This window comes from Piliocolobus tephrosceles, chromosome 10, assembly GCF_002776525.5.
Source record: "Piliocolobus tephrosceles isolate RC106 chromosome 10, ASM277652v3, whole genome shotgun sequence".
Lineage (NCBI taxonomy): Eukaryota > Metazoa > Chordata > Mammalia > Primates > Cercopithecidae > Piliocolobus > Piliocolobus tephrosceles.
The window spans coordinates 8,064,746-8,077,748 of NC_045443.1; the positions used below are offsets into that span (position 1 = coordinate 8,064,746).

The 13,003-nt window shown below is 46.5% G+C and overlaps 1 protein-coding gene across 1 annotated transcript; it reads left to right on the forward strand.

The window, feature by feature from the left end:
• The first annotated feature begins 561 nt into the window (after positions 1-561).
• NANOGNB (NANOG neighbor homeobox) lies at positions 562-12,854 on the forward strand. Its single transcript, XM_026450722.2, is given in 5 exon segments — positions 562-646; positions 4,464-4,537; positions 4,540-4,570; positions 12,289-12,626; positions 12,750-12,854. Coding segments are annotated over 5 exon segments (633 nt in total).
• The last annotated feature ends 149 nt before the right edge of the window (positions 12,855-13,003 follow it).

Below are 13,003 nucleotides of genomic sequence, written 5' to 3' on the forward strand. Positions count from 1 at the left end.
ACTAGCCGGGCGCGGTGGCGGGCGCCTGTAGTCCCAGCTACTCCGGAGGCTGAGGCAGGAGAATGGCGGGAACCTGGGAGGCGGAGTTTGCAGTGAGCTGAGATCTGGCCACTGCACTCCAGCCTGGGTGACAGAGGGAGACTCCGTCTCAAAAAAAAAAAAAAAAAAAAAAAAAAAAGACGGGTTTCACCATATTGGCCAGGCTGGTCTTGAACTCCTGACCTCGTGATCCACCCACCTCGGCCTCTCAAAGTGCTGGGATTACAGGCGTAAGCCACAGCACCTGGCCTTCTCTGTTGCTTTTTAAGATCTCTCCTCTATGAATGCCTGTTCCCCGAATTTGCTTTCTGAGAACTTATCTCTTACAGCTGGCCTGTGGAACGCCCTCCTCAGCCCCCAGCTTCTGATAGGCCGTGTTCCTTTCAAGAGGAACTGCTAGGATGCAAGACTTGTAAGGACATAGGCAGCAACTCTAATGTGCCCAGGACAGCTCAAAAGCAACCCCTATCAAATGTTTACTCCCCTAGCTTACCTGCATCTGAGCGGACTACCAGCGAAACCATGACCAACAGAGACCTCCTGTCCACATTCAGCCACCGTGGACAGCTCCTGACCGCCTCTCACCTTTCGACACTGTCATGCTTGAGTCAGGTGTCAGATCCTAGGTATCCCTAAACACAAAAGTCAAACTTTGAGTGATTTTTATTATTTATTTATTTATTTATTTTTGAGACAGAGTCTTGCTCTGTCACCCAGGCTGGAGTGCAGTGATCTTGGCTCACTGCAACCTTTGCCTCCCAGGTTCAAGCAATTCTCCTACCTCAGCCTCCTGAGTAGCTGGGATTACAGGGGTGTGCCACCACGCCCAGCTAATTTTTATATTTTTAGTAGAGATGGGGTTCCACCATGTTGGCCAGGCTGGTCTCGAACTCCAGGCCTCAAGTGATCTGCCCACCTCAGCCTCCCACAGTGCTGGGATTATAGGCGTGAGCCACCACACTCAGTCTTCAGTGATTCTTTAAAATTCTCTTCTCTTAGCTGAGATTAACAAAATGGCAACCCCTTCTTCTACCAGAGTGTGAGGCTGGTTGTGTGACCACATAAGAGCATAGTCAGAGGCCGGGCATGATGGTTCATGCCTATAATCCCAATACTTTGGGAGGCCAAGGCAGGCAGATCGCTTGAGCTCAGGAGTTCCAAACCAGCCTGGCCAACATGGAGAAACCCCATCTCTCCTAAAAATACAAAAATTAGCTGGGTGTAGTGGCACTTGCTTGTAATGCCAGCTACTTGGAGGCTGAGGTAGGAGAATCACTTGAAACTGAGAGGCGGAGGTTGCAGTGAGCCGAGATTGTACCACTGCATTCCAGCCTGGGTGACAGTCGAGATTCTGTCTCAAAAATAATAATAATAAATAAATAATAATAAATTTATTTAAAATAGGCTGTGTATGGTGGCTCACGCCTGTAATCCCACCACTTCGAGAGGTTGAGGGCTGGGCGTGGTGTGTCACGCTTGTAATCCCAGCACTTTGGGAGGCCAAGGTGGGCGGATCATGAGGTCAGGAGATCAAGACCATGCTGGCTAACACGGTGAAACCCCATCCCTACTAAAAATACAAAAAGAAATTAGCAAGGCGTGGTGGTGGGCACCTGTAGTCCCAGCTACTCGGGAGGCTGAGGCAGGAGAATGGCATGAACCCGGGAGGCGGAGCTTGCAGTGAGCTGAGATCCGGCCACTGCACTCCAGCCTGGACGACAGACGGAGACTCTATCTCAAAAAACAAACCGAAAAACAAAAACAAAAGAAAAAAGAGGTTGAGGTGGGCGGATCACAAGGTCAGGAGTTCGAGACCAGCCTGACCAACATGGTGAAAACCCCATCTCTACTAAAAACACAAAAATGAGCCAGGCATAGTGGCACACACCTGTAATCCCAGCTACTCAGGTGGCTGAGGCAGGAGAATCGCTTGAACCTGGGAGGCAGAGGCTGCAGTGACCCGAGATCATGCCACTGCACTCCAGTCTGGGCGACAGAGTGAGACTGTCTCAAAAAAAAAAAAAAAAATTATTTAAAATAATTTAATGTAAATAATGGAGTCAGCTGGCCCTGGTGGCTCATGCCTGTAATCCCACCACTTTGGGAGGCCGAGGCGGGTGGATCACCTTAGGTCAGGAGTGCAAGACCAGCCTGGGCAACATGGAGAAACCCCGTCTCTACTAAAAATACAAAAATTAGCCGGGCGTGTTTGCGCGTACCAGTAGTACCAGCTACTCGGAAGAGTAAGGCAGGACAATCACTTGAACCCGGAAGGTGAAGGTTGCAGTGAGCCGAGATCACACAACTGTACTCCAGCCTGGGTGACAGAGTGAGACTCTGTCTCATAAATAAATAAAAATAAATAAAATAATGGGCCGAGCAGTGGTGGCTCACGCCTGTAATCCCAGCACTTTGGGAAGCCAAGGCAGGCAGATCACCTGATGTCAGGAATTCGAGTCTAGCCTGGCCAACATGGTGAAACCCTGTCTCTACTAAAAATACAAAAATTACCCAGTTGTGGTAGCAGGTGTCTGTAATTCCAGCTACTCGGGAGGCTGAGGCAGGAGAATAGCTTGAACCTGGGAGGCGGAGGTTGCAGTGAGTAAAGATCGCGCCATTGCACTCCAGCCTGGGGGTCAAGAAAGGAGACTTCGTCTCAAAAAAATAATAATAATAATAATAATAATAATGGAGTCAGGGGTTTCACTGTGATGCCCAGGCTATTCTTGAACTCCTGAGTTCAAATAATTCTTATGCCTTGGCCTGCCAAAATGCTAGGATTATAGGTGTGAGACACCTCACCAGACCAAGTAGCATTTTCATAAAATATTTATTTATTCATTTGTTTTTGTTTTTTTTTTTTTTTTTTTTTGAGACGGAGTCTTGCTCTGTCGCCGGAGCTGGAGTGCAGTGGCCAGATCTCAGCTCACTGCAAGCTCCGCCTCCCGGGTTTACGCCATTCTCCTGCCTCAGCCTCCGGAGTAGCTGGGACTACAGGCGCCCGCCACCTCGCCCGGCTAGTTTTTTGTATTTTTAGTAGAGACGGGGTTTCACCGTGTTAGCCAGGATGGTCTCGATCTCCTGACCTCGTGATCCGCCCGTCTCGGCCTCCCAAAGTGCTGGGATTACAGGCTTGAGCCACCGCGCCCGGCCTTATTCATTTGTTTTTAAGACAGAGTCTCACTCTCTGTGCCCGGCTGGAATGCAGTGGCCCTATCTCGGCTCACTGCAGCCTCCACCTCTCAGGTTCAAGCAATCCTCCTGCCTCAGCCTCCAAGTAGCTGGGATTACAAGCATGTACCACCACACAAGCTAAGGTTTGTATTTTTATTGGAGTTTTACCATGTTGGCCAGGCTGGTCTTGAACTTCTGACCTTAAATGATCTGCCCACCTTGACCTCCCAAAGTGCTAGGATTACAGGCATGAGCCACCACACCCAGCCCTACATTTTTTTTTTTTTCCTGTCTTTCCACTGTATTTTGGAAAGCATTTTCTTATCAGTATATCTCACTATTTCAGACACATGTAAATTGAACATTTTTCATATGGCTATTGTAAATTGAACATTTTTCATATGGCTATTTGAAATTTTTTTTTTCACGGCTCCAAAAATAGATATCAGGAAATATGTTCTTTTTGTGCATTTCCTTTTGTGAATTACCACTGGGTGCTCCTATTTGTGGGCCACATCCAAGAGATGGATGACATCTACCTTATCTGGTCAGTCATCTCTGTAACCCCCCTACCAAGAACTAATTGGTCTTTAAATCTCCTCAGTGCAATGCATTCTCCACTCTAAAGTTTGTTTCATCACTTACAACCCTTCAGTGGTGTCCAATGGTCTTAAATTTTTTGTTTGTTTTGAAACGGAGTTTTTGCTCTTGTCGCTCAGGCTGGAGTGCAATGGTGCAATCTCAGCTCACTACAATCTCCGCCTCATGGGTTCAAGTGGTTCTCCTGCCTCAGCCTCCCTAGTAGCAGGAATTATAGGTGCGTGCCACCACACCTGGCTAATTTTTGTATTTTTAATAGAGACGAATTTCACCATGTTGGCCAGGCTGGTCTCAAACTCCTGAACTTACGTGATCCACCCGCCTCAGCCTCCCAAAGTGCTGGGATTACAGGTGTGAGCCACCGTGCCTGGGGTCTTAAGTATTTAGTACAAAATCTTTAGCCTGATTTGGAAAATCCTTCAGCCTCCTGTATAGTCTCCAGTATCGAACAGCTTTAGTCAAGTCTCCAATTTAAGGTTTACCTGATCACAACACAGATCAACACAACTCCCTGGTAGCTCCTATTTTACCCTTAGCCTTAAATTCAGAAGCCATAAATGTCTCATTAAATACTGACTCAAGCCTCATCTCTGGCCATGGCTCACATATATACTGAATAACAACATTGAAATGTAAAATGCAAAAGTAAGGTTGTCCTTACCGGGCGAGGTGGCTCATGCCTGTAATCCCAGCATTTTGGGAGGTCAAGGCAGGCAGATCACCTGAGGTCAGGAGTTCGAGACCAGCCTGGCTAACACGATGAAACCCTATTTCTACTAAAAATACAAAAAATTAGCCAGGGCATTGTGGCACGGGCCTGTAATCCCAGCTACTCGAGAGGCTGAGGCAGGAGAATCTCTTGAACCTGGGAGGCGAAGGTTGCAGGGAGCCAAGATCGCGACATTGCATTTCAGCTTGCACAACAAGAGCAAAACTCTGTCTCAAAAAAAGAAAAAAGAAGGGTTGTCCTTTACTCCTATTATGTTCCCTTCCCAGAAATAATTGCTGTTGTCATCTCCTCGCAGTATCTTTTCAGTATTCTACTTACTTATTCAACAAATGTTGAGCACCTACTATGTGTTCTTGTTACTGAGCATGGAGGACCAAATAAAACTAAAAGCTCTGCATTCAACAAGCTCATCTTTCTTCTTCTTTTTTTTTTTTTTTGAGATGGAGTCTCACTCTGTCACCAGGCTGGAGTTCAGTGACGCGATCTCAGCTCACTGCAACCTCCGCCTCCAGGGTTCAAGCAATTCTCCTGCCTCAGCCTCCCGAGTAGCTAAGACTACCAGTGCATGCCACTATACCCGGGGTCATTTTTTGTATTTTTTAGTAGAGACAGGGTTTCACCATGTTTGCCAGGATGGTCTCGAACTCCAGACCTTGTGATCCGCCCACCTTGACCTCCCAAAGTGCTGGGATTACAGGCAGGAGCTACCGTGCCCGGGCAACAAGCTCATCTGCTCATCTTTGTAGAGAGGCAAACAGAAGAAAAAACAAGTAACATATGGTATGGAAAATGGTGTGAGTAATATAGAGAAAAACTAATCAGAGAATGGGAACAAGGAGTGTGGGAGAAAGGGTGCTTGCTTTCTAAATACAGAATTCTACGAAGGCCTTGAGGATGAGTAGCTTTCTTTTTTTTTTTTTTTTTGAGACGGAGTTTCGCTCTGTCGCCCAGGCTGGAGTGCAGTGGCCGGATCTCAGCTCACTGCAAGCTCCGCCTCCCGGGTTTACGCCATTCTCCCGCCTCAGCCTCCGGAGTAGCTGGGACTACAGGCGCCTGCCACCTCGCCCGGCTAGTTTTTTGTATTTTTTAGTAGAGACGGGGTTTCACAGTGTTAGCCAGGATGGTTTCGATCTCCTGACCTTGTGATCCGCCCGTCTCGGCCTCCCAAAGTGCTGGGATTACAGGCTTGAGCCACCGCGCCCGGCCTGAGGATGAGTAGCTTTCAAGAGTAACCTGAAGAAGGGAAGGGATAAAATGATTTTATTTGGAGGAAGAGTTTTTTTGGTAGAGCAAATAGCAAATGCAAAGGCTTAAGCCGGGACCAGGCTTGGCTTGTTTACTGAAAAGCTAGGGGATAGGGCACAGTTAAATGAAGGGAAGCACTGGTAGAAGTCAGAAAGGTGGCAAGAGTGCCGGGCACAGTGGCTCACACCTGTAATCCCAACATTTTGGGAGGCCAAGGCAGGCAATCATCTGAGGTCGGGAGTTCGAGACCAGCCTGGCCAACATGGAGAGACCGCCCACCCCCATCTCTAGTAAAAACACAAAATTAGACGGGTGTGGTGGCACATGCCTGTAATCCCAGCTACTCTGGAAGATGAGGCAGGAGAATTGCTTGAACGCAGGAAGCGGAGGTTATGGTGAGCTGGGATCGCGCCATTGCACTCCAGCCTGGGCAACATGAGTGAAACCCCGTCTCAAACAAACAAACAGAAAAGGTGGCAGGGGACCAAATCCTACAGGACATTTTAAACCCTTGTGAGGTCCTCAGCTTTTACGTTGAGGGAGGAAGCCATTCAAATTTCCAGCCAGAGAATGCTATGATCTGATGATCTGATTTATGCTTTTTCCTTTTTCTTTTTTTTTTTTTTTTGAGACGGAGTCTCGCTCTGTCGCCCGGGCTGGAGTAAGGTGGCCGGTTCTCAGCTCACTGCAAGCTCCGCCTCCCGGGTTTACGCCATTCTCCTGCCTCAGCCTCCCAAGTAGCTGGGACTACAGGCGCCCGCCACGTCGCCCGGCTAGTTTTTTGTATTTTTTAGTAGAGACGGGGTTTCACTGTGTTAGCCAGGATGGTCTCGATCTCCTGACCTCGTGATCTGCCCGTCTCGGCCTCCCAAAGTGCTGGGATTACAGGCTTGAGCCACCACGTCCGGCCTTTTTCTTTTTTTTTTTTTTCAGATAGAGTCTCTCTCTGTCGCCAGGCTGCAATGCAGTGGCGGTGGCGTGATCTCGACTCACTGCAACCTCTGCCTGCGGGTTCAAACGATTCTCTTGCCTCAGCCTCCTTAGTAGCTGGGACTACAGGCGAAGGTCACCACGCTCAGCTAATTTTTGTATTTTTAGCACAGATGGGGTTTCACCATGTTGGCCTGAATTGTCTCAATCTCCTGACCTCGTGATCTGCCCACCTCGGCCTCCTAAGGTGCTGGGATTACAGGCATGAGCCACCAGACCCAGCCTACATTTTTTTCTTTTTTCTTTGGAGACAGAGTCTCACTATTGCCCAAGCTGGTGTGCAGTGACATAATGTCAGCTCACAGCTCACTGCAACCTCTGCCCCCGGATTAAAGTGATTCTCATGCCTCAGCCTCCCAAGGAGCTGGGACTACAGGCTCACACCACCACGCCCAGCTAATTTCTGTATTTTTAGTAGAGATGGAGTTTCACCATGTTGGTCAGGCTGCTCTCGAACTTCTGACCTCAGGTGATCTGCCCGCCTCAGACTCCCAAAGTGCTCAGATTTCAGATTACAGGCATGAGCCGCCGCTCCAGGCACCTTTTTTTTTTTTTTTTTTAAGACGGAGTTTTGCTCTTGTCACCCAGGGTGGAGTGCAGTGACGTGATCTCGGCTCACTGCAACCTCTGCCTCCCAAGTTCAAGCGATTCTCCTGCCTCAGCCTCCTGAATAGCTGGGATTACAGGCATGCGTCACCATGTCCAGCTAATTTTTGTATTTATGGTAGAGACAGAGTTTCACCATGTTGGCCAGGCTGTTCTCAAACTCCTGACCTCAGGTGATCAGCCCGCCTCAGCCTCCCAAAGTACTGGGATTATAGGCATGAGCCACCACACTTGGCTTTTTGTTTTGTTTTGTTTTGTTTTGTTTTGAGATGCAGTGTCATTCTATTACCCAGGCTGGAGTACAGTGGCATGATCTTGGTTCGCTGCAGCCTCCACCTCCCGGTTTCAAGGGATTTTCCTACCTTACCCTCCCGAGTAGCTGGGATTATAAGCATTGGCCACCACGCCCAGCTAATTTTTGTATTTATAGTAAAGACGAGGTTTCACCATGTTGGCCAGGATGGTCTCGAACTTCTGACCTCACGTGATCTACCCGCCTCGGCCTCCCAAAGTTTGGGGATTACAGGTGTGAGCCACCACACCTGGCCCTGATTTACATTTTTCAAGGATCACTCTTTCTGCTATGTTGGAAATAAATTTTGGGGTGGGATGGACAAAAACAGAAGCAGACTGAGTTATGAGATAAACGTATCAGTTGAGAGATGATGATGGTAAGAAGTGGCAGTTCTCTGGATATATTTTAAAGAAAGAAAAGCAAGATTTTCTGACAGATTCAGTTGAGCTATGAGAAAGGGAAGAAGTCAAAGACAGCACCAAGGTTTTTGACTCAAAACACTGGGCAGATGGAGTCGGCTTTACTAAGAACGAGAGGCCTGAGAGTGGGTCAGCGTTTGAAGGGAGCCATAAACTGAGTTTGGGAATTTTAAGTTCAATTCACATAACTTATTAGACATCCAAGCAGAGATATTGAATCAGGAGTTTGACATACAAGCCTGGAAATAAACATTTGAAAGTAATCTCCCTTTTGGGTAGTATTAAAAACCGTGAGATTAGATGACCTGGATTAGAGCTACATGTAAAGGAGATAAGAGGTAAAGGGATTTAACCTTGAATGTGATTGAAAAAGCATAGGGTCAGAAAGCAGTAGGGGAAAGAGGAGCAACAAAGAAAACTTTGAAAGAGCAGCCATTGCCTTTGAGGAAGCCCCAGGAAAGGATGGTATTCAGGAAGTGGGAGAAGAAACTTTTTCCCTGTGGAGAGAGATCCTGATACTTCAGAAGCCTCTGATCGTTCAAGTAAGTAAGATGGGGACAGGCCGGGCACAGTGGCTCACACCTGAAATCTCAGCACTTTGGGAGGCCAAGGGGGGCAGATTGCTTGAGCTCAGGAGTTGACCATCCTGGCCAAGACGATGAAACCCCGTCTCCACCAAAAATGTAACAATTAGCCGGGCTTGGTGAGGCACGCCTGTAGTCCCAGCTATTCAGGAGGCTGAGGCAAGAGAATCCTTTGAGCCCAGAAGGCGGAGTTTGTGGTGAGCTGAGATTGAGCCACTGCACTCCCGTCTGGACTTCAGAGTGAGACTCTGTCTCAAAGAAACAAAACAAAACAAACAAACAAAACAAAACAAAACAAACCCACTATCCCACCACCATGATACCCTTAGAAGAAAATGGGGATTGGAAATTGGCCATTTGATTTCTTTTCTCTCTTTTTTTGTTTTGTTTTTTTCTTGAGTCACAGTCTTGTTCTGTTGCCCAGGCTGGAGTGCAGTGGCACAATCTCGACTAACTGCGACCTCCCCCTCCTGGGGTTCAAAAGAGCACGTCCGACTAATTTTTTGTATTTTTGTATTTTTAGTAGAGACGGGGTTTTACCACGTTGGCCAGGCTGGTCCTGAATTCCTGACCTCAAGTGGTCCTCCCACTTCGGCCTCCCAAAGTGCTGCGCTTACAGGAGTGACCCTCCACGCCTGGCCTTTGTTTTGTTGTTGTTTGTTTGTTTGTTTGTTTGTTTTGAGACTGAGTCTTGCTCTGTTGCCCAGGCTGGAGCACAGTGGGACAATCTCGGCTCACTGCAACTTTCGCCTCCCAGGTTCAAGCGATTCTTCTGCCTCAACCTCTCACGTAGCTGGGACTACAGGCGTGCGCCACCAAGCCTGGCTAATTTTTGTATTTTTAGTAGAGACAGGATTTCGTCATATTGGCCATGCTGGTCTCAAACTCCTGGCCTCAGGTGATTCGCCTGCCTTGGCCTACCAAAATGCTGGGATTACAGGCAGAAACCACTGTGCCTGGCGGCTATTTTATTTTTTTGCAATGTCAAGGTCATTAATGTCTGACTCTGAAGAGGAACGTGTGGAAGTGGATGTGAAAGCCTGATTGGAGAATATTCAAGAGAGAATGAGGGGAGAAAAATCACCCACAGACAAAGAACACAGACAGAGAACTCTTTAAAATTTTCTTACACTTGATCACATTCTGTAAAAGAAATTGAGAAGAGGAGTGGTAGCAATAGAAGGATGTGGGTTACAAGAGGGTATTTTTTTTCCTCTAACAAAAGATAACTTGTGGCCTGGCGCGGTGGCTCATGCCTGTAATCCCAGCACTTTGGAATGCCAAGGCGGACAGATCACTTAAGCTGATGATTTGGAGACCACCAACAGCACAGTTAACTGCCACACCATCTCACCCACTGCCGTCTCTTAAAAATACATAAATTATTTTTTTAAAAGAAAATGTATAACAATTAGCAGACACTCCGAATTTTATCCCACCCTAATCTCTGATAATCACTAATTTACTTTCTGTCTCTATAGATTTGCCTAGGCTGGACATTTTATATAAGCAGAATCGTACAATATATGACTTTTTGCATTTTGACTTTTTTCATTTAATTTGTTTTCCTTTTTCTTTTTTTTTTTCCCGTATGGCAGGGTCTTGCTCTGTCATCCAGGTGGGAGTGCAGTGCCGTGATCAGGACTCACTGCAGCCTCAACCTCCTGGACTCAAGTGATCCTCTCTCCTCATTTTTTTATTTTTTGAGGGGAAGAGATCTCACTATGTTGCCCAGGCTGGTTTCGAACTCCTGGGCTCAAGCAATCCACCCGCCTCGGCCTCCCAAAGTGCTGGGATTACAGGCGTGAGTCCCCACACCCAGCCCCCACTTAGCTTGTTTTTGATATTCATCTATGTTGAGCATGAATCAGTATTTTATTTCTTTTTGTGGCTGATAGTGTAGTGTATGGATATAATACATTTTGTTTAAAGGGTGCAATTGCTGTGTCATATGGTAACTGTTTACATTTTAGAGAAACAGTCTTTTCTGCCTTTATTGAGATGATTGCATTTTTTTCCTTTATTCTATTCATATGATGTATTACATTGATTTTCCGACTTTGAACTAATCACACATTTCTAGAATAAATCCTACTTGGTTATGCTGCATAATCCTTTTACTATGTTGCTGGATTTTGGATTGCTAGCATTTTGTTGAAGTTTTTGCCTCCATATTCATAAGGGACATTAATCTATAGTTTTTTTCGGGGGATATCTGTCTGGTTTGAGTATCAGTGGTCTTTAATGTGGCAACTTGGGTAGGCTATAGACCCCAGTTATTCAGTCAAACACTAGGTGCTACTGGCGTATTTATTTATTTATTTTCTTTTGAGATAGAGTCTTGCTGTGATACCCAGGCCAGAGTGCAGTGGCGGGGCTGGGATTATAGGCATGAGCCACCACCGCGCCAGGCCTTACTACTGGCATTTTTAGATGTAATTAAAATCCATATTAATTGTCTTTGAGTAAAAGGGATTATAATCTGAGAAAGCCTAATGCAATCAGTTAAGGCTTTAAGAGGAAATTCTGCCTAGGGAGAGCAGCTTCATCTCACCCTGAAGGATTCCAGCCATCTTTTCCGACTTGCCAAGACAGTTCCAAGATTGCGTAAGCCAATTCCCTACAATGAGTTTCTTCTTCTTTTTTTTTTTTTTTGAGACAGTCTGGCTCTGTTGCCCAGGCTGGAGAGCAATGGCACAATCTCGGCTCACTGCAACCTCCACCCACTGGGTTCAAGCAATTCTCCTGCCTCAGTCTCCCAAGTAGCTGGGATTACAGGTGCCTTCCACTATGCCTGGCTAATTTTTTTTTTTTTTTTTTTTGACATGGGGTCTTGCTCTGTTGCCAGGCTGGAGTGCAGTGGCACAATCTCAGCTCACTGCAACCTCTGCCTCCTGGGTTCAAACAATTCTCCTGCCTCAGCCTCCCAAGTAACTGGGACTACAGGTGCACGCCACCATGCCCAGCTAATTTTTGTATTTTTAGTAGAGATGGGGTTTCACCATATTGACCAGGCTGGTCTTGATCGGACCTTGTGATCCACCCGCCTCAGCCTCCCAAAGTGCTGGGATTACAGACTTGAGCCACCACGCCCAGCCTCGCCTGGCTAATTTTTTGTGTTTTTAGTAGAGATGGGGTTTCACCATGTTGGCCAGGCTAGTCTTGAACTCCTGACCTCAGGTGATCCACTTGCCTCAGCCTCCCAAAGTGCTGGGATTACAGGCATGAGCCACCGCCTCCCGGGTTAAAGCGATTCTGCTGCCTCAGCCCCCTGAGTGGCTGGGACTATAGGCACATGCCACCATGCCCAGCTAATTTTTGTATTTTTAGTAGGGATGGGTTTTCACCATGTTAGCCAAGATGGTCTCAATCTCCTGACATCGTGATCCGCCCGCCTCAGCCTCCCAAAGTGCTGGAATTACAGGAGTGAGCCACCGCACGTGGCCTCAAATTCACTTTTTCTTTGCTCTGTGTTTTTCACCAATGTACAACATTGCTAACTTAGGAAAATCAAATATAGTCTCACATGGAAGATTGTTGACTATGCTCTGAAAGTCAAATTTGGCTACAGCTTTATTTTATTCCACAGATTTCTTTTTTTTATACAGAAACAACCAGCTATGTCTTGGGATCAAAATCCAGAACAATCAACTGGAAATTACAGTGACGATGAACAAAACGGAAAGCAGAAATGGAGAGAAGGAGGAGGAGAAGCAGGCAGAAAGAGAGAACGAGAAAAAGAAGAAGAAAATGAGAAGGAGCTGGAAGATGAACAGGAAAATAAAAGGAAAAGGGAAAATGAGAAACAGAAACAGTATCCCGAGAAAAGATTAGTCAGCAAATCCCTCATGGACACTCTCTGGTCAAAGTTTAAGTTAAACAGGTGCCCCACAATACAAGAGAGTCTATCACTCTCGTTTGAATTTGGCATGACCCATAAACAGGTATGACGACATTACTAGACATTTCTTCACTGATAGACAGAGTCACTTGTATGGTACTATTACTCACATAGACCAATATCCTTATTCCTGTATTAATCACCTCCCACACCTCATTTTTTGCAGATAAGTCAATGGTTTTGTAAAAAGAGGAAGAAATACAATAGAGAAATGTCCAAGAGAAAGCATAAGAAAAAAATACGACGTAAGAAAGTGTTTCTTGTAAAATAAAAGGAAGTAGGCCGGGCGCGGTGGCTCAAGCCTGTAATCCCAGCACTTTGGGAGGCCGAGACGGGCGGATCACGAGGTCAGGAGATCGAGACCATCCTGGCTAACACGGTGAAACCCTGTCTCTACTAAAAAAATACAAAAAACTAGCC